Here is a 26,618-nt window from a genome sequence, read left to right on the forward strand (position 1 = left end):
CCAGATGGTGCCAACGTAGTCTGTCTGGGAATGGATTTGGGTCCCACGTCCGCTCTCACTAGCTGGTCTCTGATGTTTTTACATCTACGGTAGGCGCATAAAGGCAATGTTCTAAATTCTGGTACCGCTTTCAGGCAACTACCCAATATTGACCAATGTCTCTTCTGAATTTTGTTAATTGCACCACTGTATTCAAAATAGGTAGATACATATTAAAGCAGGGCAGGAACCCGCAATGTGGATGGCACTGACGTGCCTTCAACATTGGGGTAACGATCGGAGTTGAGTTTACCATCTTGGAAGAGATGGTTACTCATCTAACCTGCTACACAGTGGTATTCAACCACCGTGACAGATTTTGTACAACGGAGAAGGCAGCTGGCTATAGTTATAATTATATCATGACAGTGTTCCCTCTTCTAATATGGCGGCCATTAGCGTGATGTTGCTATTGCGCATGCGCCGCCGCTTGCAGTCATCGTTGGGAGGTTGCGGTGAGCCACTGCTTGTCACAACCAGACAGCTGAGAAGCTCTGACAGAGGCCTTTCAGAACCTCCTCCTTGAGTTCTCTTTGTTGTGCTGTTCAGTTGCTCATCTCGTTAGCCTCTCTCAGCAGTCATGTGTTGGACTAATTGCTTCCCTTTAAATTCCTCCCCAGAATGCTTTTCTGGGCGGCTTATACTTCTTCCTGGAGTGTGTGTGCATGCTGGTCTTGTTCTCCTCTCTGCTACAAAGCTAAGTGTTGAACATTTATCTGCTATTTTCTGTTTGCTGGATCCCAGGTGACCCTGACTCCCTCCGTATCTTGTGTAGGGAGCCGGTGGTCGTGTCCCCTCACTATTGTAGGGTGCTCAGGGGTTATATAGTCAAGGTACGTGGATATGCAAACCTCCACCATTCGGATCTTTGCATAGGCTGAGCAGCCAGGGAAAGTGCCAGGTCTTCTGCAGGGGTCTCCCTTTTGTTCCTTAGCTTTTGGATCCAGCGAGTCATTTATGCATGTTGCTTTGCCTTGTTTCCTGTACGCCGTCCATGACATTATAAGCCGCCAAAACCGTCTCAAGCATGGATCCGGTTTCACTTTTGGCTGAACGCTTCCAGGGTCTTTCATTGGAGGAAGCTGATCTCCGTAAGACTTTTTCTCAGCTTCAAGTGACCGGTTCAGCTTGCGTTCATGGAGTTTGTTCTGAGCCTAAGATCTCGCTCCCGGATACGTTCTCCGGGGGTAGTGAGAATTTTGTGCGTTTTAGAGAGGCTTGCAAACTCCATTTTCGCCTTCTTCCCCATTCCTCTGGTGATGAGGAACGGAGGATGGGGATCATTATATCGCTGCTCAGAGGTAACGCTCAGTCCTGGGCCTTTTCGCTGCCGGAGGGGGCACGGCCTCTCCGTTCAGTGGATGAATTCTTTTTAGCCCTGGGTCAGATATATGATGATCCGGATCGTATTGCTCTGGCTGAGTCTAGACTACGTCTATTATGCCAGGGTAAACAATCCGCAGAAATATACTGCTCAGAATTTCGGAGATGGGCAATTGATACTGGTTGGAATGATGCTGCACTCCGAAGTCAATTTTGCCATGGTCTTTCAGAGGGATTGAAAGATGCATTTGCCTTTCATGAGAGGCCTATTTCTTTGGACTCTGCTATGTCTCAGGCCGTTCGTATTGACAGGCGTCTTAGAGAGAGAGGAGAGATGTCCCCTTCCTGTCATACTCAGTCCCAGGACAGTGCAGCGGTCTCATTCTGTGCGCAGGGGTCTCATTCGCTGTCAACCCCTTCTGAGCAGGAGCCCATGCAGCTGGGGTTGATTGCTTCTGACAATAGAAGATTCAGCTCGCATGGGAGGGTTTGTTTTTGTTGTGGAGGTATAAATCATCTGGCAAATATTTGTCCCTCTAGGAGATTCAGGCAGTTTTCTGGGAGTAATAAAGAAACAAACAGGAAAAAATCTTTTAAAAATGTTCCGTCTGTTACTATTGGCAGGGTTGAGGCGGAAATTGAAGGTTTTCCGTTTGCTTGTAGTTCCCGTTTTGTCCTGCCGGCTAGGGTGGCGCTAGAGAGCAAGAACATTTTTTGTGAGATTTTTGTGGATAGTGGAGCAGCGGTCAATCTCATTGATAATCAATTTGCGATAACTCATGGTTTCCAGGTGCGCACTTTGGGAAAGGATATTCCTGTTTTTGCTATAGATTCCGCTCCACTTTCTCAGAAATCATTAAAGGGCATAGTTCACAATATCTGTTTAATTGTGAGTGATGCTCATGTTGAGGATGTGTCATGTTTCGTCCTTAGCGGTTTGCCTACCCCTCTGGTGTTGGGGCTGCCCTGGCTCACTAAGCATAACCCCACCATTGATTGGCAAGCGAGGCAAATAAATGGTTGGAGTGACTTTTGCAGAGAGAATTGCCTCATGACATCTGTTTCTGAGGTTGCTACTAAGACTGTACCATCTTTTCTCTCTGAATTTTCGGATGTCTTCTCTGAGAGTGGAGTTCAGGATTTGCCCCCGCACAGGGAGTACGATTGCCCTATTAATCTCATCCCAGACGCCAAGCTGCCTAAATCTCGTTTATACAATCTTTCCCAACCTGAGAGGATCGCTATGCGTGCTTATATCTCTGAGAGTCTGAGAAAAGGACACATACGACCCTCGAACTCACCTGTTGCCGCTGGTTTTTTCTTTGTTAAGAAAAAAGATGGTTCTTTAAGACCTTGTCTGGATTTCAGGGAGCTGAACAGTATCACAATTCGTGATCCTTATCCGCTTCCTCTGATCCCGGACCTGTTTAACCAGGTTGTTGGGGCTAAAGTCTTTTCCAAATTAGATCTAAGAGGGGCATACAACCTGGTCAGGGTCAGAGAAGGGGACGAATGGAAGACGGCCTTCAATACCCCTGAGGGCCATTTTGAAAATTTGGTTATGCCTTTTGGTTTGATGAATGCCCCAGCCGTTTTTCAGCATTTTGTGAACAGCATTTTTTATCATTTGATGGGAAAATTTGTATTGGTGTATTTGGATGACATTTAGATTTTTTCTCCCGATTTCAAAACTCATAAGGAACATTTACGTCAGGTCTTGCTCATCCTGCGGGAGAATAAATTATATGCGAAACTGGAAAAATGTGTGTTTGCGGTTCCAGAAATTCAATTTCTGGGGTTTCTTCTCTCCGCTTCTGGTTTTCGCATGGACCCCGAGAAGGTCCGCGTTGTGCTTGAGTGGGAGCTTCCTGAGAATCAGAAGGCGCTGATGCGTTTTTTGGGCTTTGCCAATTATTACAGGAAGTTCATTTTGAATTATTCTTCTATTGTTAAACCACTCACTGATATGACCAGAAAGGGGGTAGATTTTTCTTCTTGGTCAGTAGAGGCGCGTAAGGCTTTTTCTGATATCAAGGAGAGTTTTGCTTCCGCTCCCATCTTGGTGCAACCTGATGTTTCTTTACCCTTCATAGTTGAGGTTGATGCTTCTGAGGTGGGTGTGGGGGCGGTCTTGTCTCAGGGTTCCTCTCCTGCCAATTGGCGACCGTGTGCCTTTTTCTCAAGAAAACTCTCCTCCGCAGAGAGAAATTACGATGTGGGAGATAGGGAATTGTTGGCCATCAAGTTGGCTTTTGAGGAATGGCGACCATTGGCTAGAGGGAGCCAGACACCCTATTACCGTATTTACTGACCATAAAAATCTGGCCTACTTGGAGTCAGCCAAGCGTCTGAACCCGAGACAGGCCAGATGGTCTTTGTTCTTTTCTAGGTTTAATTTTGTTGTCACGTTCCGCCCTGGAGTTAAGAATGTGAAGGCAGATGCCCTGTCACGTTGTTTTCCGGGAGGCAGGAATTTTGAAGACCCGGGTCCCATTTTGGCTGAAGGTGTGGTGGTCTCTGCTCTTTTTCCTGAATTGGAGGCAGAGGTGCAGGCAGCCCAGTCAGAGGCTCCTGATCTTTGTCCTCCTGGGAGGTTGTTTGTGCCTCTCGCTTTAAGACACAGGATTTTTAAAGAACACCACGATACGGTCCTTGCTGGGCACCCGGGGGTAAGAGCCACACTGGATCTCATCGCTCGGAGATTCTGGTGGCCTGCGCTTCGTAAGTCGGTTGAGGGTTTTGTGGCAGCCTGCGAGACTTGCGCTCATGCCAAAGTCCCTCATTCACGGCCATCAGGTCCTCTCCTTCCCTTACCTATTCCTTCCCGTCCTTGGACACATCTGTCCATGGACTTCATAACGGACCTGCCTCGTTCCTCGAGGAAGACTGTGATTCTGGTGGTGGTGGACCGTTTTAGCAAAATGGTGCATTTCATCCCTTTTCCTGGTTTGCCCAATGCTAAGACGCTGGCGCAGACATTTATTGATCACATTGTCAAATTGCACGGTATTCCTTCAGACATAGTCTCTGATAGGGGCACGCAGTTTGTTTCCAGATTCTGGAAGGCTTTCTGTTCTCGCTTGGGGGTTCGGTTGTCATTCTCTTCTGCTTTCCACCCGCAGTCGAATGGCCAGACAGAGCGCGTCAATCAGAATCTGGAGACATATCTGCGCTGTTTTGTGGCGGAGAATCAAGAGGATTGGTGTTCTTTTTTGTCCCTTGCTGAGTTTGCTTTAAATAACCGTCGTCAGGAGTCCTCTGATAAGTCACCATTTTTTGGTGCATATGGGTTTCATCCTCAGTTTGGGACTTTCTCGGGAGAGGGGTCTTCTGGTTTACTTGATGAGGACAGATTTTCCTCGTCTTTGTCATCTATTTGGCAAAAGATTCAGGATAATCTAAAGAGCATGAGTGAGAGATATAAGCGTGTGGCAGATAAGAGACGTGTGCTTGGTCCGGACCTGAATGTTGGTGATCTGGTGTGGTTGTCTACCAAGAATATCAAATTGAAGGTTCCCTCCTGGAAGTTGGGTCCTAGGTTTATTGGGCCTTACAAAATCCTGTCTGTCATCAATCCTGTTGCATACCGTCTTGATCTTCCTCAGACTTGGAAGATCCATAATGTTTTTCATAAGTCCTTATTGAAACCTTATGTTCAACCCATTGTACCCTTGCCTTTGCCTCCTCCTCCGATTATGGTTGATGGGAATCTTGAATTTCAGGTCTCTAGGATTGTGGATTCTCGTCTTGTCCGCGGTTCTCTTCAGTACCTTGTTCATTGGGAGGGGTATGGTCCTGAGGAGAGGATGTGGGTCCCAGTGACGGACATTAAGGCCTCTCGTCTCATCAGGGCTTTCCATAGGTCCCATCCTGAGAAGGTGGGTTCTGAGTGTCCGGAGTCCACTCGTAGAGGGAGGGGTACTGTCACAACCAGACAGCTGAGAAGCTCTGACAGAGGCCTTTCAGAACCTCCTCCTTGAGTTCTCTTTGTTGTGCTGTTCAGTTGCTCATCTCGTTAGCCTCTCTCAGCTGTCATGTGTTGGACTAATTGCTTCCCTTTAAATTCCTCCCCAGAATGCTTTTCTGGGCGGCTTATACTTCTTCCTGGAGTGTGTGTGCATGCTGGTCTTGTTCTCCTCTCTGCTACAAAGCTAAGTGTTGAAAATTTATCAGCTATTTTCTGTTTGCTGGATCCCAGGTGACCCTGACTCCCTCCGTATCTTGTGTAGGGAGCCGGTGGTCGTGTCCACTCACTATTGTAGGGTGCTCAGGGGTTATATAGGCAAGGTACGTGGATATGCAAACCTCCACCATTCGGATCTTTGCATAGGCTGAGCAGCCAGGGAAAGTGCCAGGTCTTCTGCAGGGGTCTCCCTTTTGTTCCTTAGCTTTTGGATCCAGCGAGTAATTTTGCATGTTGCTTTGCCTTGTTTCCTGTACACCGTCCGTGACACTGCTAGGTGCTCCGCTGATGTCATCAGTGGGCGGCACCGTTATGCATCAGCTTGTCCGCGCCATCCCTCAGTGATGACGTGGTATATGGGGGCACCATCATTATCCCCCAGGTAGTAATTCATTAGTTTTCCCTCTTTGCACATGTACACACTCACAGTTGATGCATTAATGATGTAACCAATTATATATTTTGTTGTGTTTCTATATGTAATCTGCCATATCATGGATTTTATTATATTTAATGCACAAGTCACTTTATCAATTATGATTATTATGAATTTTTGCAAATGTCTGTATATTGTACACATGCACATTTTTTTAAGTATCAATTATGTTGATTTATTAATTGTATGTATTGGCACACCTTTATATATCTGTTGTTCACTTTTCGCCAATGCTTGAGAAAGGCTCATGTTTGAGCCGAAAAACGTTGCTCTTTGCCACCATATGGGTGAATAAAAACACACTTTTTCATTGAAGATACGCTTTGGAGTGCAGTCAGATATTTTTGTTCTTTTTCTATATATAATATATATATATATATATATATATATAACACAGAAAAAACTGCGGCACTCCTTGAAGTAGAAAAATGTGCAATTTATTCACACATGTCAGCAGAGACAACGTTGTCTCTGCTGACATGTGTGAATAAATTGCACATTTTTCTACTTCAAGGAGTGCCGCAGTTTTTTCTGTGTTATATTGCTGGTCCTGGATCGAGGGATCACTGCGGGCACCGCTACAGCTTCAGCTGCATATTAAGGAGTGCTGCCTGACCTTTTGTTATGGATATATATATATATATATATATATTTATATATATAGTACAGACCAAAATTTTGAACACATCTCATTCAAAGAGTTTTCTTTATTTTCATGACTATTAAAATTGTAGATTCACACTGAAGGCATCAAAACTATGAATTAACACATGTGGAATTCTATACATAACAAAAAAGTGTGAAACAACTGAAAATATGTCATATTCTAGGTTCTTCAAAGTAGCCACCTTTTGCTTTGAGTACTGCATTGCACACTCTTGACATTCTCTTGTTGAGCTTCAAGAGGTAGTCACTAGGGATGAGCGAACTCGAACTGTATAGTTCGGGTTCGTACCGAATTTTGGGGTGTCCGTGACACGGACCCGCACCCGGACATTTTCGTAAAAGTCCGGGTTCGGGTTCGGTGTTCGTCGCTTTCTTCGCGCTTTTGTGACGCTTTCTTGGCGCTTTTTGAAAGGCTGCAAAGCAGCCAATCAACAAGCGTCATACTACTTGCCCCAAGAGGCCATCACAGCCATGCCTACTATTGGCATGGCTGTGATTGGCCAGAGCACCATGTGACCCAGCCTCTATTTAAGCTGGAGTCACATAGCGCCGCCCGTCACTCTGCTCTGATTAGCGTAGGGAGAGGTTGCGGCTGCGACAGTAGGGCGAGATTAGGCAGATTAACTCCTCCAAAGGACTTGATTAACTGATCGATCTGCAGCTGTGGATCATTGAGCTGCTGATCCTCAATTGCTCACTGTTTTTAGGCTGCACAGACCGTTTGTCAGTCACATTTTTCTGGGGTGATCGGCGGCCATTTTGTGTCTTGTGGTGCGCCAGCACAAGCTGCGACCAAGTGCATTTAACCCTCAATGGTGTGGTTGTTTTTTGGCTAAAGCCTACATCAGGGTGAAGCTGTCACACCAAGTGCATTTAACCAGCAATAGTCTGTTCATTTTTTGGCCATATACAAAATCAGGGGCAAGCTGCGCCTGTCACCAAGTGCATTTAACCCTCAATGGTGTGGTTGTTTTTTGGCTAAAGCCTACATCAGGGTGAAGCTGTCACACCAAGTGCATTTAACCAGCAATAGTCTGTTCATTTTTTGGCCATATACAAAATCAGGGGCAAGCTGCGCCTGTCACCAAGTGCATTTAACCCTCAATGGTGTGGTTGTTTTTTGGCTAAAGCCTACATCAGGGTGAAGCTGTCACACCAAGTGCATTTAACCAGCAATAGTCTGTTTATTTTTTGGCCATATCCCAGTCTAATTCTGTCACTAAATCCATACCGGTCACCCAGCGCCTAAATACTAGGCCTCAAATTTATATCCCGCTAAATCTGTCCTTAGTGCTGTAGCTGGGCGAGTTATTTAGTGTCCGTTCAAGCACATTTCTTGTTCTGGGTTGAAATACAATTCCCAATTTAGCAATTTCATAATTTAGTGGTTTCTGCTATATCAGAGCTATTTGAAATCTATCCCTAAAAGGGTATATAATATTCAAGGTGCACATTGGGTCATTCAGAATAACTTCACACACACCCGCTACTGTGTATTTCCAAGTCTAATTCTGGCACTAAACCCATACCTGTCACCCAGCGCCTAAATACTAGGCCTCAAATTTATATCCCGCTAAATCTGTCCTTAGTGCTGTAGCTGGGCGAGTTATTTAGTGTCCGTTCAAGCACATTTCTTGTTCTGGGTTGAAATACAATTCCCAATTTAGCAATTTCATAATTTAGTGGTTTCTGCTATATCAGAGCTATTTGAAATCTATCCCTAAAAGGGTATATAATATTCAAGGTGCACATTGGGTCATTCAGAATAACTTCACACACACCCGCTACTGTGTATTTCCAAGTCTAATTCTGGCACTAAACCCATACCTGTCACCCAGCGCCTAAATACTAGGCCTCAAATTTATATCCCGCTAAATCTGTCCCTAGTGCTGTAGCTGGGCGAGTTATTTAGTGTCCGTTCAAGCACATTTCTTGTTCTGGGTTGAAATACAATTCCCAATTTAGCAATTTCATAATTTAGTGGTTTCTGCTATATCAGAGCTATTTGAAATCTATCCCTAAAAGGGTATATAATATTCAAGGTGCACATTGGGTCATTCAGAATAACTTCACACACACCCGCTACTGTGTATTTCCAAGTCTAATTCTGGCACTAAACCCATACCTGTCACCCAGCGCCTAAATACTAGGCCTCAAATTTATATCCCGCTAAATCTGTCCCTAGTGCTGTAGCTGGGCGAGTTATTTAGTGTCCGTTCAAGCACATTTCTTGTTCTGGGTTGAAATACAATTCCCAATTTAGCAATTTCATAATTTAGTGGTTTCTGCTATATCAGAGCTATTTGAAATCTATCCCTAAAAGGGTATATAATATTCAAGGTGCACATTGGGTCATTCAGAATAACTTCACACACACCCGCTACTGTGTATTTCCAAGTCTAATTCTGGCACTAAACCCATACCTGTCACCCAGCGCCTAAATACTAGGCCTCAAATTTATATCCCGCTAAATCTGTCCTTAGTGCTGTAGCTGGGCGAGTTATTTAGTGTCCGTTCAAGCACATTTCTTGTTCTGGGTTGAAATACAATTCCCAATTTAGCAATTTCATAATTTAGTGGTTTCTGCTATATCAGAGCTATTTGAAATCTATCCCTAAAAGGGTATATAATATTCAAGGTGCACATTGGGTCATTCAGAATAACTTCACACACACCCGCTACTGTGTATTTCCAAGTCTAATTCTGGCACTAAACCCATACCTGTCACCCAGCGCCTAAATACTAGGCCTCAAATTTATATCCCGCTAAATCTGTCCCTAGTGCTGTAGCTGGGCGAGTTATTTAGTGTCCGTTCAAGCACATTTCTTGTTCTGGGTTGAAATACAATTCCCAATTTAGCAATTTCATAATTTAGTGGTTTCTGCTATATCAGAGCTATTTGAAATCTATCCCTAAAAGGGTATATAATATTCAAGGTGCACATTAGGTCATTCAGAATAACTTCACACACACCCGCTACTGTGTATTTCCAAGTCTAATTCTGGCACTAAACCCATACCTGTCACCCAGCGCCTAAATACTAGGCCTCAAATTTATATCCCGCTAAATCTGTCCTTAGTGCTGTAGCTGGGCGAGTTATTTAGTGTCCGTTCAAGCACATTTCTTGTTCTGGGTTGAAATACAATTCCCAATTTAGCAATTTCATAATTTAGTGGTTTCTGCTATATCAGAGCTATTTGAAATCTATCCCTAAAAGGGTATATAATATTCAAGGTGCACATTGGGTCATTCAGAATAACTTCACACACACCCGCTACTGTGTATTTCCAAGTCTAATTCTGGCACTAAACCCATACCTGTCACCCAGCGCCTAAATACTAGGCCTCAAATTTATATCCCGCTAAATCTGTCCCTAGTGCTGTAGCTGGGCGAGTTATTTAGTGTCCGTTCAAGCACATTTCTTGTTCTGGGTTGAAATACAATTCCCAATTTAGCAATTTCATAATTTAGTGGTTTCTGCTATATCAGAGCTATTTGAAATCTATCCCTAAAAGGGTATATAATATTCAAGGTGCACATTGGGTCATTCAGAATAACTTCACACACACCCGCTACTGTGTATTTCCAAGTCTAATTCTGGCACTAAACCCATACCTGTCACCCAGCGCCTAAATACTAGGCCTCAAATTTATATCCTGCTAAATCTCTCGTTACCGCTGTCCTGTTGTGGCTGGGAAAGTTATTTAGTGTCCGTCAAAGCACATTTTTTGTTCTGGGTTGAAATACAATTCCCAATTTAGCAATTTCATAATTTAGTGGTTTCTGCTATATCAGAGCTATTTGAAATCTATCCCTAAAAGGGTATATAATATTCAAGGTGCACATTGGGTCATTCAGAATAACTTCACACACACACGCTTCTGTGCATTTCCAAGTCTAATTCTGTCACTAAATCCATACCGGTCACCCAGCGCCTAAATACTAGGCCTCAAATTTATATCCCGCTGAATTTGAATACAATACATTGGGCCAAATAATATATTTGTTGTTGTGGTGAACCATAACAATGAGAAAAACATCTAGTAAGGGACGCGGACGTGGACATGGTCGTGGACATGGTCGGACATGGTGGGTGACGTGAAGCCTCATTCTCTGCTATGACATGCAGACTGATTCTCTGCTGTCATGAAGCCAGATTGTCTGTTACGGGACCTCTCTGCTCTGCCTGTGTGCTAGGCCTAAATATATGCCAATGGACTGTTGCAGTGGTGGCTGACGTGAAGCCTCATTCTCTGCTATGACATGCAGACTAATTCTCTGCTGACATGAAGACAGATTCTCTGTTACGGGACCTCCCTCCTCTGCCTGGGTGCTGGGCCTAAATATATGCCAATGGACTGTTGCAGTGGTGGCTGACGTGAAGCCTCATTCTCTGCTATGACATGCAGACTGATTCTCTGCTGACATGAAGCCAGATCGTCTGTTACGGGACCTCTCTGCTCTGCCTGTGTGCTAGGCCTAAATATATGCCAATGGACTGTTGCAGTGGTGGGTGACGTGAAGCCTCATTCTCTGCTATGACATGCAGACTGATTCTCTGCTGTCATGAAGCCAGATTGTCTGTTACGGGACCTCTCTGCTCTGCCTGTGTGCTAGGCCTAAATATATGCCAATGGACTGTTGCAGTGGTGGGTGACGTGAAGCCTCATTCTCTGCTATGACATGCAGACTGATTCTCTGCTGACATGAAGCCAGATTGTCTGTTACGGGACCTCTCTCCTCTGCCTGTGTGCTAGGCCTAAATATATGCCAATGGACTGTTGCAGTGGTGGCTGACGTGAAGCCTCATTCTCTGCTATGACATGCAGACTAATTCTCTGCTGACATGAAGCCAGATTGTCTGTTACGGGACCTCTCTCCTCTGCCTGGGTGCTGGGCCTAAATTTATGACAATGGACTGTTGCAGTGGTGGCTGACGTGAAGCCTGATTCTCTGCTATGACATGCAGACTGATTCTCTGCTGACATGAAGCCAGATCCTCTGTTACGGGACCTCTCTCCTCTGCCTGTGTGTGTGCTGGGCCTAAATATATGCCAATGGACTGTTGCAGTGGTGGCTGACGTGAAGCCTCATTCTCTGCTATGACATGCAGACTGATTCTCTGCTGACATGAAGCCAGATTCTCTGTTACGGGACCTCTCTCCTCTGCCTGTGTGTGTGCTGGGCCTAAATATATGCCAATGGACTGTTGCAGTGGTGGCTGACGTGAAGCCTCATTCTCTGCTATGACATGCAGACTAATTCTCTGCTGACATGAAGACAGATTCTCTGTTACGGGACCTCCCTCCTCTGCCTGGGTGCTGGGCCTAAATATATGCCAATGGACTGTTGCAGTGGTGGCTGACGTGAAGCCTCATTCTCTGCTATGACATGCAGACTAATTCTCTGCTGACATGAAGACAGATTCTCTGTTACGGGACCTCTCTCCTCTGCCTGGGTGCCGGGGCCTAAATATCTGAGAATGGACTGTTCCAGTGGTGGGTGACGGGAAGCCAGATTCTCTGCTATGGAACCTCTCTCCAATTGATTTTGGTTAATTTTTATTTATTTAATTTTTATTTTAATTCATTTCCCTATCCACATTTGTTTGCAGGGGATTTACCTACATGTTGCTGCCTTTTGCAGCCCTCTAGCTCTTTCCTGGGCTGTTTTACAGCCTTTTTAGTGCCGAAAAGTTCGGGTCCCCATTGACTTCAATGGGGTTCGGGACGAAGTTCGGATCGGGTTCGGATCCCGAACCCGAACATTTCCGGGATGTTCGGCCGAACTTCTCGAACCCGAACATCCAGGTGTTCGCTCAACTCTAGTAGTCACCTGAAATGGTTTTCACTTCACAGGTGTGCCCTGTCAGGTTTAATAAGTGGGATTTCTTGCCTTATAAATGGCGTTGGGACCATCAGTTGCGTTGTGGAGAAGTCAGGTGGATACACAGCTCATAGTCCTACTGAATAGACTGTTAGAATTTGTATTATGGCAAGAAAAAAGCAGCTAAGTAAAGAAAAACGAGCGGCCATCATTACTTTAAGAAATGAAGGTCAGTCAGTCCGAAAAATTGGTAAAACTTTGAAAGTGTCCCCAAGCGCAGTCACACCAACCAAAGGAAGACCAAGAGTCACCTCTGCTGCGGAGGATAAGTTCATCCGAGTCACCAGCCTCAGAAATCGCAGGTTAACAGCAGCTCAGATTAGAGACCAGGTCAATGCCACACAGAGTTCTAGCAGCAGACACATCTCTAGAACAACTGTTAAGAGGAGACTGTGTGAATCAGGCCTTCATGGTGGAATATCTGCTAGGAAACCACTGCTAAGGACAGGCAACAAGCAGAAGAGACTTGTTTGGGCTAAAGAACACAAGGAATGGACATTAGACCAGTGGAAATCTGTGCTTTGGTCTGATGAGTCCAAATTTGAGATCTTTGGTTCCAACCACCGTGTCTTTGTGCGACGCAGAAAAGGTGAACGGATGGACTCTACATGCTTGGTTCCCACCGTGAAGCATGGAGGAGGAGGTGTGATGGTGTGGGGGTGCTTTGCTGGTGACACTGTTGGGGATTTATTTAAAATTGAAGGCATACTGAGCCAGCATGGCTACCACAGCATCTTGCAGCGGCATGCTATTCCATCCGGTTTGCGTTTAGTTGGACCATCATTTAATTTTTAACAGGACAATGACCCCAAACACACCTCCAGGCTGTGTAAGGGCTATTTGACCATGAAGATGAGTGATGGGGTGCTGCGCCAGATGACCTGGCCTCCACAGTCACCGGACCTGAACCCAATCGAGATGGTTTGGGTTGAGCTTGACCGCAGAGTGAAGGCAAAAGGGCCAACAAGTGCTAAGCATCTCTGGGAACTCCTTCAAGACTGTTGGAAGACCATTTTAGGTGACTACCTCTTGAAGCTCATCAAGAGAATGCCAAGAGTGTGCAAAGCAGTAATCAAAGCAAAAGGTGGCTACTTTGAAGAACCTAGAATATGACATATTTTCAGTTGTTTCACACTTTTTTGTTATCTATATCGTTTCACATGTGTTAATTCATAGTTTTGATGCCTTCAGTGTGAATCTACAATTTTCATAGTCATGAAAATAAAGAAAACTCTTTGAATGAGAAGGTGTGTCCAAACTTTTGGTCTGTACTGTATATAGTGGTGAGTCGCTCTGGTAGACAGGACAAGTGGACGCAGTATAGAGGCAAAGACCAGTTTGTAACTCAAAAACGTCAGTGTTTTATTCACACTTATAGCAACAAAACAGTACGACAGTCCATTTGAAGTTTTGGTGTTCGTTCCCACCTAGACAGTTCATACAGTAAAAGAGTCACCTGTTATCCTTGGTGTTAGTTCACACCCAATCGGCATTGCTCAGAACAGAGCAGACCTTCCAAACTCAGGCCTCCAGCCTAGCACACGGCTCAGATCCCAATCCAGTGATTGCCAGAGCTCCTCTGTCAGAGAGAGAGAGGGGTAATTACCACCAACTGACACTGCTGGCTGTTTTTTTTTTTTTTTTTATATAGGCCAGTCAAGACCTGGCCTGGAACTTGGGGAGTAGTCACCCATCCAGCACTTTGACTACTCCCAGTAAGAGCCATCCCGGATCAGCTATTACAGCTATACTAAATAGCAAGGTGTCAAACAGCCTTCCTACAATATATATACAGTATATATATATATATATATATAGATACATACACATATATATATATATATATATATATATAGAGAGAGAGAGAGAGAGAGAGAGAGAGAGAGCAGAGGGTTTTATGACAAGTACAATGCTTTCTTTCTTGTGGGTAAGTGCCTCTTCACAGATGGTAGTATAAAAGTGCTAACTGTGGCATATTATGAGCTTCAATTCACATAATGGTATTTCTGCCTGTAGAACATTTTAATTGAGTGACTGACATAGTATCTTAACTAAAATGTATTACATTGTGTCACAGGAATGTACATGCAATATGGAGTCCTGTCCATGCCTTAGCTTGGCACTTATCAGAGAACTTCAGAGACAACCCTGCCGACTGGGCATCTAAAAAGTGTATAGACTGGACACTTTTGGAAACTGAGAAGCTGCCTAATTTCCTGAAGGAGGTTGCAGATTGCCCCTGCACACTAGAACAGTCCAGAGCGGATACAGGAAGATATCACGTATGTACTAGGACTAGTAGTCTGACATCTTTTCGCTTTATAGGTTGATGCATTCAAAGCAACAAGAATTACCTGCGTGTTAAAATGGAGAAATAAAAAGGTTTGCTATCAATAGGATGGCCTATCCAGCTATGACATAATCAGCCAGACCACATTTCTAAATATTAGATTTCAAGTAGTGCATGTGAAATAGGGTTTTGTGTAGCATGGAGGATAAAAGCCAAGTCCAACTTTATTTTAATCCAGTAAAGATAAAATCACAGTCCAGGGTATGTTATAAGAGAAAGTTAAACATGGCTTATGCAGCTTGAGAGCAGCACATGTTTAACTTTCTACTCATAGGTGCTATTAGTAAGAGTGCACGCTGTGCTCAAAACGCGTAAGCAATGTCTACATTTCTTCATTTACAACTAACCATTTCTACATTTACAACTAATCACTGGATTGTGACTTCATCTTAATTGGATTAATTAAAATTAAGTTGAAGCTGGCTTTTATCGTTCGTGCTGGACAGAACCTTCTCTCTGATGTTGTATGTTGAACCGAATCCATGGTCAGTCTCATACTCTGGATTTTAAAGGCACAGCAGAGGTGAGCTGGGTTTCTGCTTTGTCATAAAAGTGAAGTGAGGGAATTATGGGAAAATAATTCCCATCAATAGCATCAGCATAAAAAGTTATCAGCAGATAAGAAACGGCATCTTGATATAGTTATACAGTGGTCTTGCCAATTCTTAGAACTGCTAGAAAATCTGTGTTTTTATGTGTTTTTGGTTGTTATCATCCATATCAGTTAGAAAAACCAATAGGGCCCTATGCAGAATCAGTACCTGTCTCCCTTCACCCAAACAACGGACATACAGTTAACCTATAATGAACACTTGCCACTTGGCACCAGTCTGCAGAAATATAAGTGATTCAAAGATTAGAATTGCATGATGTTGAATTGATGCCATTTTCTAGTTAGTTTTTGCCTCTGAAAAAATTATCCTCTAACTATAATATTGTAATGCAATATTGCAAACTAATGCCACGAAGAATATATTGTTTCCGAAGTTCCACAGTGTAATATTACACTGTATTTTATTGTAGTAATTTTGATAGTAAATGTAATAGGGGATTTTGCAAAAAATGTATTCTGTGCCATGATAGCAAGGGACATTGTCAAGTTTGCAGTGCATGTCCGCCACAGCCCCACTACTTCAGGCAGGCATGAGTGCCACTCCACTCACCCTGTGTCTGTTGCAGGTCCAATGCTCCGGCAGCGATCCCAGGCACCTGTGTCCTGTGTGTTTATTGAGGATATTCTTCATTGAGCCTCACCTCATTCTGCAGTATTGCAAGGGCTAAATCCTCCTCTGGTTCTGTGTGCAGCTGCTAGCCTGTTTCTTATGTGTATTTATCTTCTGCTATATATGTTGTGCTGTTTGTCTCATTCCCTGCCTGAGCAGCAGGTTTACTAGCTTGCTAGATCATGCAAAGGTGCCATAATCTGCATGTCTGCCCATATACCACTTTCTGCCTAATTCTCGGATTCAGACCCTCTTCCACCTGCTCTGACCTTTGGACTCTTCACGGATTCGCACAAACTCTGGCTGCCCTGACCTCAGCCTGTTACTGACTGTGAGTTTTGCCTGATGCCTTGATGCTTCTCATCAGTGTTTCTGACTTCTGTGAGTCAGCTGTCAACCACTCAACCACACCGGGACTACTCTAGGTGGTAGAGGCCTGGTGGCTCCCATACAGTTCAGGTCCCTGTGTAGCGATTAAAGGGTAAAGAGACTGCCAGGATAATGCCATTAGGATTAGCTCTAAGTTAAATCTGTTGGTTTACACAGTGGTTCCACACTCATTGCCCATAAGAGCCATAACATCAAGACTTTGACATACAACTATAAGATGAATTTTAATTTCCTTTCAAGGTCATAGTACATAGCTAGAAGGCTAATGGAGCACCGTTGGCAATAGTTAAAGATAACATTTTAATAATAACAGGAATTAATATTATTATAGGAGAAGACTCACTTTAATGAGTAAGAGGAGGGGAGCAGCAGTAGTGGAAGGGGAAGTTAATGACTGGGCGTACATAAAGGGATTTGATTTATTAATTTGCGAGTGAAGACCAGTGACATTAATTTACATTGCAGAGTCTTAATTCATACAGTATGTGATGAAGCTTCAGCCTGCTTTTTATAGGTTTGTTAGCTTTTACAAGTGCAGATCTCTGCTAAAAAGTAAATTTTATGCTTAAGAGTTAAATGTTATTTGTTGCTTTTCATTGTGCACTGTGCATTCAAAATGACTTAATTAAGTTGCCAGGGTGATGGGCTGGACACACCCCCTGGTTAGTAAGATTTAGCTCAGCAGGCCTAGAAGACGGACGTACGTTACATATGTGAGCTCCTAAAAACAAGGTCAGATCCAGGGAATCTTCATTCCTAAGACTGAAAACTACCAGAGAGCAACTCTGCCAAAAACTACCCATAAGATAAAGAGAACAGACATTCACAGAAAGTTAAGAATCATTTCAAGGCAGTGCCAGAAAGACAATAAGGTGATTGCTCACAAAAGACTTTACTGCTTGTGGAAAGGGTATATTGCTCTGGGTCCCACCACACTTTGAAATGGACAGCCCATCTGATCTAAGATCTGCACTCCACATATTGGGAATTGCAGAACGTGTTAATGAGATCGGAACTGCACACCTGTGGTCATTTGGAAAGATTGCGAAGTGTGCCTAGAGGGAGACTCAAGGACAATTACTACCATCATTGCCGCTGTCCACACACAGCTATAGGGAAATGCCTACTCAGTAATATACCTCACACTGTGCCTTTTGCTGCTATAGTTTTGCAATTACCATAATTTATGCAGTTAAGACTTTATTTATTAAAACCAAATGGTCATTGACTTCACCACCATCCACCATCTCCTATACCTGCTCTCCTGCCTTGCACTCTGACAACTGTACACCATCAAGGGCCCCCCATCCACCAGCAGTCAGGAACCCCCAAAAGCCCAGAGTGTGCCCTGTGGGAAGAAAGAGTGTGCCCTCTCATCACTGCTTGGCCCAGGGAGCGCCAGGGTGAGGACTTCCCCTATAAGAGCTATGCTACCTCCCTTCCCAGGCCTGCGACACAAGCAGAGCTCCTAAGAGGAATTTAATAGATGTTGATGTAATCCTGTAGAACACAGGAAAGCTTGACATCATGTACACAGGGATGAGCATGTTCTGCACTGGGGGTCAGTCTAGGATCACAAGAGGCAATTGCCCATAAGGGTTTTAACTGTATGGATGCAAGTGAACTGGCATTAAATATTACACTGCTAGAATACTGCTCCTTTAATCTTTGCCATAGATGAAAGAAAGACTATGCCTCTATGTGAATCCTTCTTTGTTAACATTTCCATCTGCTTACATATATTTATTAGTAGATGGAGTATAAAGTAATAACTGCGATATTTTGTGGTATGTTATTTTTTCAGACAGATTATGGTTGCAACATTGAAAAGGGTAGTGTATGTACATACCACCCTGGAGCTGTGCACTGTGTGAGAAGCATACAAGCAAGGTAATCTGCTAGCTTCAAAGGGGTTATTCCATGAACAGCATTCATCATTTATTTATTGGCTAGGTGATAAATGTATGTTTGGTGGCGGTCCGACCCATGGAACCACCAGCTATACCAAGGTCAAGGGTAGTGATGGCCAGTTCGCAATGTTCGCCGAACTGCCTGCTCCCGGTGACCGCATGTGTTTCAGAGCTGCTCGCGGCGCAGGCACAGGTAAGGACTTACCTCTGCATCGCCGGACTTTGGAATAAAGATGGCAGATCGCGTGTGTTCGTCGGCGAACACTGCGAACTGGCCATCACTGGTCAAGGGTCCTTTATTCCCCTGTTTGAATGGAGCAGTAGTTTGCTTGTCAGAGCATTGTCTTCTTCAGTCCCATAGAAGTGAATGAAGCAGTGGAATGACATGAATACCATCACTCCATAGAAGCTGGAGACTAGGCAACTTCATTCTTGGGATAACTGGGGGCCCAACAGCCAAGATAGGTGACCAAATGCTGTCCATTGATGAGCCCTTTGAGTTTCTTATATTATATAATATGCTAATGTATATTATTATACATTTGTACAATTTTAACATTAATGTATGCACAATATTGAGGCTTTTTCCTTTTCTTATAGCCCTCAGTATGCTGCAGGACAACAATGCTGCTATGATGCATCAGGAGCTCAGGTCCTAACTACTGATTCACTAGGAGGCAGCACACCTGACCGAGGCCATGACTGGGGGTCCCCTCCGTACAAAAAGCCCCCCAGAATACCTGGATTTTCTCACTGGCTATATGATGTGATTACTTTTTACTACTGTTGTCTGTGGTCAGATAATTGCCATTACTACCTCGAACTAAGACCATCCAGTGACTGCCGCACATACAAGCCCCCAAAAGTTGGTGAGGAAAGTTATTCCTCTAATTGGCGTGGTGTATAATATATGTTGAATTATTAAACATCTTCTTTCTTCTGCTATAGCCTCTGCTTTTGGAGAGCCTCACATTATAACATTTGATGGCTTAAATTACACGTACAAGGGTAAAGGAGAGTATTATTTGGTGAAATCTACAAATCCATCTCTGAGCATTCAGTGCCGTACCAAACCTTTTCAAGGTAAGATTGACACAAAAAATATACACTATCCACAGTGTTAAATTGCATAACCTTTACATTGGCTACTTTGAGGCATTGCCAGTATCTTGGGTCTAACCATAGATGTTAATTTGTACTTAGTAGGACTCCATTTCCAAAAACTAGGAGTGGTGGTGCAATTTACTACCAAGACTTCCAGGCAACTAATCGGAGACCTTCCAACTTGTTGTAGGTCCTTGACCTTAGTATTACCTCAACATTTTGTCCATTAATCTGTATTATTAGTGCTCCATATTTCCTTCTAATATTTACTTGTTAACCTATTTTAATTTGGGGTGGCGTCTAGTGTTGGGCGAGCATGCTCGGCCGAACAATAATTTTACTCGAGTATCGCGATGCTCGGCACATTGCGGTGTTAAGCCGAATACCGCGTGGGCTCGAGCGTGATGCTCGAATCTCTTCCCGCACGTTTGTTGGCTGCTACGCAGCCAATAAACGTGCAGGTGAGTGCTGCCATTCACTGTAATTCCGTAGCCACGTGGCTACTGGCTTTACAGTGATTGGCTGTCCGTAACGCGTCATCGCGTGCTATATTGTACCCGATGACACGTGTTCGGCTCAGTCTCAGTCAAGGAGAGCTGGAGAGCAGAAGGGAGAGATAGTGTAGGGAGTAAAATAGGAATATTTTAGTTTTTATACTTGTTATAGACCCAAAAGTCCTATTGTTGTGTGTGGTAGCAATATATATTTTTAGCGCAACCTGCGCTAAATTGCTAAAACTAGTTATAGACCCAAAAGTCATTTTAAGGACGATAGTTGTGTGTGGCAGCAATATATATTTGTATTGCAACCTGCGCTAAATAGCTCACATTATCTGCGTTACATCTCCTGTGTAACGTGTGCGCGGTCTAAAAATTTCTGTGACGTCCAGTGTACTTTTTCTGTAGATGGTGTCTGCTGCGGACAGTTACATGACCTGCGCTACATCTCCTGGTTAACGTTTGCGTATCTGAAATACCAGTGACATTCAGTCTAATTTTTTTGCTGCTGGTGGCAGCGACATTACCTGCGCTACATTTCCTGTATAACGTTTGCCCATCCTAAATATTACTGACATTAATTCAGTCTAATTTTTATTAGCCACTGGAAACAGCGACATTACTTGCGCTATACCGCCTGTATAACGTTTGTGCATCCTAAGGCCCCTTTCACACGGGCGAGTATTCCCCGCGGATGCGATGCGTGAGTTGAACGCATTGCACCCGCACTGAATCCTGACCGATTCATTTTATGGGGCTGTGCACATGAGCGTTGATTTTCACGCATCACTTGTGCGTTGCGTGAAAATCGCAGCATGCTCATCTTTGTGCATTTTTACGTAACGCAAGCTTCATAGAAATTAATGGGGTTGCGTGAAAATCGCAAGCATCCGGCAAGCATCCGCAATTTCACACACGGTTGCTAGAAGACAATCGGGATGGAGACCCGATCATTATTATTTTCCCTTATAACATGGTTATAAGGGAAAATAATAACATTCTGAATACAGAATGCATAGTACAATAGCTCTGGAGGGGTTTAAAAAAAAATAAAAAAAAAATTTAACTCACCTTAATCCACTTGATCGCTCAGCCCGGCTTCTCTTCTGTCTTCATCTTTGCTGTGTACAGGAAAAGGACCTGTGGTGACGTCACTCCGATCATCACATGATCCATCACCATGGTAAAAGATCATATGACGGACCATGTGATGACCGGAGTGACGTCACCACAGGTCCTTTTCCTGCACACAGCAAAGAAGAGACAGAAGAGAAGCCGGGCTGCGCGATCAAGTGGATTAAGGTGAGTTCAATTATTTTTTTATTTTTTTAACCCCTTCAGCGCTATTGTACTATGCATTCTGTATTCAGAATGCTATTATTTTCCCTTATAACCATGTTATAAGGGAAAATAATACAATCAACAGACCACCGATCCCAAGCCCGAACTTCTGTGAAGAAGTTCGGGTTTGGGTACAAAACATGCCGATTTTTCTCACGCGCGTGCAAAACGCATTACAATGTTTTGCACTCGCGCGGAAAAATCACTCATGTTCCCGCAACGCACCCGCACCTTTTCCCGCAACGCCCGTGTGAAAGGGGCCTAAATATGAGTGACATTCATTCAGTCTAATTTTTTTATTAGGCAGTGGTGACAGCGACATTACTTGCGCTATAGCTCCTGTATAATGTTTGTGCATCCTAAATATCAGTGACATTAATTCAGTCAAATTTTTTATTAGCCACTGGTGACAGCGACATTACTTGCGCTATACAGTACCTCCTGTGCACCCAAAATATCAGTGACATTCATTCAGTGTAATTTTTTATTAGGCAGGGGTGACAGCAACATTACTTACGCTATACCTCCTGTTTGACGTGTGCGCATCTTAATAATATCTAACATTCTGTGTACTTTATTTGCGCATACGTACACTTACAAAACCTGCGCTACTGTAAGTGTGACATACTTGCAAGCATATATTTAATTTAATATGCTCAAGACGAGCAGTAAGGGACGGGGAAGTGGCGTGCACCTGATAGTGCACGCAGAGGCTGTGGCCCTGGGCGCGGTGAAACTGTGCCTGCTGCCAGAGCACAAGAAACACACTCATCCATGATACCTAGCTTCATGTCACAGTTTGCAGGACGGCACAGGACACCACTCTCGAAGTCAGACCAGTGCGGCCAGGTGGTTGGTTGGATTGCAGCAGATAATGTTTCCAGTCGGTTAAGCACCACCCTTTCTTCCACAAAGTCCAGTGTCAGTAGCCAACAGCCTGGTCAACAGAATCCTCACCCTGATAGTCCTTCCACCCACCATGGAGAGTCTTGGCAAAAAAGTGATCCCACACTCGAATATTCCGAGGAGCTGTTTTCGTCCCCATTCCTTAAATTGGGCCTCTCACGAAGCCCGCTTGAAGAGGGACATAAGGAGATCTTGTGCCCTGATTCCCAAACTCTGGAGCATCCACAGTCAGAAGATGATGGTGGGGAACGGCAATTAGTGTTTCACGAGGTGTATGATGATGATAAGACACAGTTGCCAATAAGTAAACCGCAATTAGTGTCTAAAGAGGTTCATGATGAGGATGAGACACAGTTGTCAATAACTGAGGTTATTGTTAGGTCAACAAGTCAGAAGGATGACCAGAGTGAGGAAGTGGAAGAGGAGGTTCTAGACGATGAAGTCACTGACCCAACTTGGGAAAGGTGGCAAGCCGAGCAAGGACAGCAGTAAGAGGGGGAGGGATCCGCAGCACCGCAACAGGCTGGAAGAGGCAGTGGGGTGGCAAAAGGGAGAAGGTGGACCACACCAAACAGGCCCGCAAATGTTCCTCGAAGCACCCTCTTGCGGCAATCTCCCTTGCCAAGGGGTATGTGTTCCGCAGTCTGGTGCTTTATTTAGGAAAGTGCGGACGATAAAAGAATTGTCATTTGCAACCTGTGCCGTACCAAAATGAGCAGGGGTGTGAACACTAGCAACCTCACCACCACCAGCATGATCCGCCACATGGCATTAAAGCACCCTAATAGGTGGGCCGAATGCCTGGGTCCACAACCAGTGACTGCGGGTCACACCACTGCCTCCTCTTCCCCTGTGTTACGTGCTGGCTAGTCCCCTGTCCAAGATGCAAGCCCGGATGCCTCCCCCCATGGACCTAGACCTTTGCAAGCACCATCAGCTAGCACATCCACTTCTGTGTCCCAGAGCAGCTTACAGATGTCTATACCCCAGGCTTTTGAACAAAAGCGCAAATACCCAGCCACCCACCCACAGACCATAGCACTAAATGCGCACCTTTACAAATTGCTGGCCCTTGAAATGTTGCCATTTAGGCTTGTGGAAACTGAGGCTTTCCACAGCCTAATGGCGGTGGCTGTCCTGCGGTACTCTGTCCCCAGCCACCAATATTTTTCCCGGTGTGCCTTACACCAGCATGTGCCCCGTAACATCACCCGTGCCCTGACCAACGCAGTTATTTGGAAGGTTCACTTAAGGCTACTTTCACACTAGCGTTCGTCGGTCCGCTCGTGAGCTCCGTTTGAAGGAGCTCACGAGCGGACCCGAACGCAGCCGTCCAGCCCTGATGCAGTCTGAATGGAGCGGATCCGCTCAGACTGCATCAGTCTGGCGGCGTTCAGCCTCCGCTCCGCTCGCCTCCGCACGGACAGGCGGACAGCTGAACGCTGCTTGCAGCGTTCGGGTGTCCGCCTGGCCGTACGGAGGCGTGCGGATCCGTGCGGATCCGTCCAGACTTACAATGTAAGTCAATGGGGACGGATCCGTTTGAAGATGCCACAATATGGCTCAATCTTCAGGCGGATCCGTCCCCCATTGACTTTACATTGAAAGTCTGGACGGATCCGTACGAGGCTATTTTCACACTTAGCTTTTATATGCTAAAATAATGCAGACGGATCCGTTCTGAACGGAGCCTCCGTCTGCATTATTATGATCGGATCCGTTCAGAACGGATCCGATCGAACGCTAGTGTGAAAGTAGCCTAACGACTGACACATGGACAAGTGCTTTTGTTCAGGGACGCTACATTTCCCTGACAGCACACTGGGTGAACGTTGTGGAGGCCGGGAGCGAGTCGAACCTTGGGATGGCACAGGTGCCACCGACGCCAAGGATTGCGGGCCCTACTTCCATTAGGGTTTCTGACGCCACCTACGTTAGTGGCTGCAACCCCGCCCTTATCATCCTCCGCCTCCTCCGCCACTTCCACCTCTGAATTATCATCTTGCAGCACCAGTCAGCCATCAGTCAGTAGCTGGAAGCAGGGTAGCACTGCAGTGGGGCAGCGGCAACAGGCCATTTTAAACTGATCTGTTTAGGTGACAAGCAGCACACCGCCGCAATGCTGTGGCATGGAATAAGGGACCAGACTGAGCTGTGGCTCTCGCCACTCAACCTACAACCAGGCATGCTTTTGTCTGATAATGGCCGTAACTTGGTGGCAGCTTTGGAGCTCGGCAAGCTCACACACATACCATGCCTAACCCACGTGTTCAACCTAGTGGTTCAGCGGTTTCTCAAAACCTACCCCAATCTGCCTGAGCTACTGGTGAAGGTGCGCCGCGTGTGTGCCCATTTCCGCAAGTCATTGACAGCTTCCACCGGTCTGACAATGCTACTGACTGATGGCTGACTGGTGCTGCAAGATGATAATTCAGAGGTGGAAGCGGAGGAGGAGGCGGAGAATGATAAGGGCGGGGTTGCAGCCACTAACGTAGGTGGCGTCAGAAACCCTAATGGAAGTAGAGCACCCGAGCATCCCGATGTGTTCTACTCGAGCACCCGAGCACTTTGGTGCTCGACCAACACTAGTGGCATCTGCTAAGGATATTATAGGACTAGACCAGCAAAACAACAATGGTTTACCTAATACTGCACAACTCTACTCAGGTTACAGTTGAGCACTTCATTAACACGGTAAGCAACAGTAGGATGAATGGTCTGTAACAAGTTTAGAACATAGGTCTGTGGTTCCTTTTACAGTCTCTGGAGGTCTTTACACAACATCTCTGTATTTAATTACAACAACTCAGTCTCTGATGTCTTAGATATCATACAGTAGCTTTGGTACACGAGGTGCCTCCTGATTTTTGCTTAACTCCTCTTCATATGCATGTCACCAGTAGCTTTGCTGCTTCTCGCACTAGCTTGTCGTTCTCTGCAGTCTCCAGCTGTCTGACCCACTTTATGGACCTGACTAATCTGAGATGATTTAGACAACATGGATGCTCAACTCCTCTGGGGTATACTGCTCACAGACCAGAAGGCTGCCTCTGCCCTCTCACAGGTCCTGAAATATCTTTCCCATTTGCTATTTCTTCTGTTCTCTGTACCACACCCTCTTCTGCTCTGCTACTTGCTTGACATACTCAATATAGGAGATCATGCCTTACATTAGACTCTGCCCACCTCATATACTTCACAAACCTCTTATCCTAGGAACTAGTTTGTCTCATGTAGTGTCCATTACATACTAAACAATCAGGAACAGTTTTTACTCATATGAAGAAATGGACTCTATTGGTCCAAAACTTAGATTTGATAAATAATGCCATAGGTTAGCGGTTTATTATAGTTATGAAAGTAAGGCAAAATTGCTTGAAAATGTCAAGACATTATTTAAAATGAACCCCACAATTAAATGCAGTGACAAGAAATAAGATGAAAAATTGTAATGTATTCAATATCACAATAGTCCCTGTTATATAAATTCATAGAGCATTGCAATTACATAAGGACAACATATTCCAACTTTAATCTCTGACTAGTGATTGCAGATAGCAAGCATTTTATCTTTTAAATATATGCCTACATAGGTTATTTCAACATATTGGATCCTCATGCCAAAACAAAAAAATGGCCATATACAGGTAATAGTAAGGTAGAAGTTGCAGCCATGTGTCCTTTGTTTACAAAGATATTGATAACTTGTTTTTCAGAAGGAGCAGCCATTTATGGATTTTAGGTGTTAAAATCTGTGATGGTTTAATTTTTGACTCCTTCCTCCAACATGCTATGATAGTATGGCCTGGGGATGGGTGAAGCTCAGGAGCCTGCACAATGTGATCAGCCAGAACAAAATGCATTTAGGTGTGCTATGTATTTAAGCCTAAGGTAGGGCCTAATATGTTGCCGTAATAACAGCATAATACAGTGCAGTTCAGAAATATTGCAATATATTATAAAACAATCACTTGTTTGAGTCCTGTAGTAGAATTATAAAGAAATCATTTAAAATAGATAAATAAAGTGTGTTGGAAAAAAAATTATAGTAAAAAAGAAATACATAATTCGTATTGTGCTGTACGAAGGTTTCATGCACACGACCTTACGTATTTTGTGGTCAGCAAAAAATACGTGTGCATTCCGTATTTTGCGGAATGGAACAGCTGGCCCCTAATAGAACAGTCCTATCCTTGTCCATATTGCGGACAATAATAGGACATGTTCTATTTTTTTAGCAGAATGGAAATATCGACATACGGAAACGGAATGCACAAAGACTAACTTCCGTTTTTTTTGCGGACCCATTGAAATGAATGGTTGTGTATACGGTCTACAAAAAACCCCAGAACTGACACAGAAAG

At 44.4% G+C, this 26,618-nt stretch overlaps 1 protein-coding gene across 2 annotated transcripts in view; it reads left to right on the plus strand.

The window, feature by feature from the left end:
- The window catches only part of LOC122924584, a 326,694-nt gene that overhangs the window by 88,417 nt on the left and 211,659 nt on the right, over window positions 1-26,618 (plus strand). For both annotated transcript variants that reach the window (XM_044275832.1, XM_044275833.1), the window contains exons 6-9: window positions 14,611-14,815; window positions 18,301-18,386; window positions 19,007-19,275; window positions 19,355-19,489. In XM_044275832.1, coding sequence (XP_044131767.1) covers window positions 14,611-14,815; window positions 18,301-18,386; window positions 19,007-19,275; window positions 19,355-19,489 — 695 coding nt within the window. The remainder of the gene's footprint in view (window positions 1-14,610; window positions 14,816-18,300; window positions 18,387-19,006; window positions 19,276-19,354; window positions 19,490-26,618) is intronic.

This window comes from Bufo gargarizans, chromosome 1 (genome assembly GCF_014858855.1).
Source record: "Bufo gargarizans isolate SCDJY-AF-19 chromosome 1, ASM1485885v1, whole genome shotgun sequence".
In the NCBI taxonomy this organism is placed as follows: domain Eukaryota; kingdom Metazoa; phylum Chordata; class Amphibia; order Anura; family Bufonidae; genus Bufo; species Bufo gargarizans.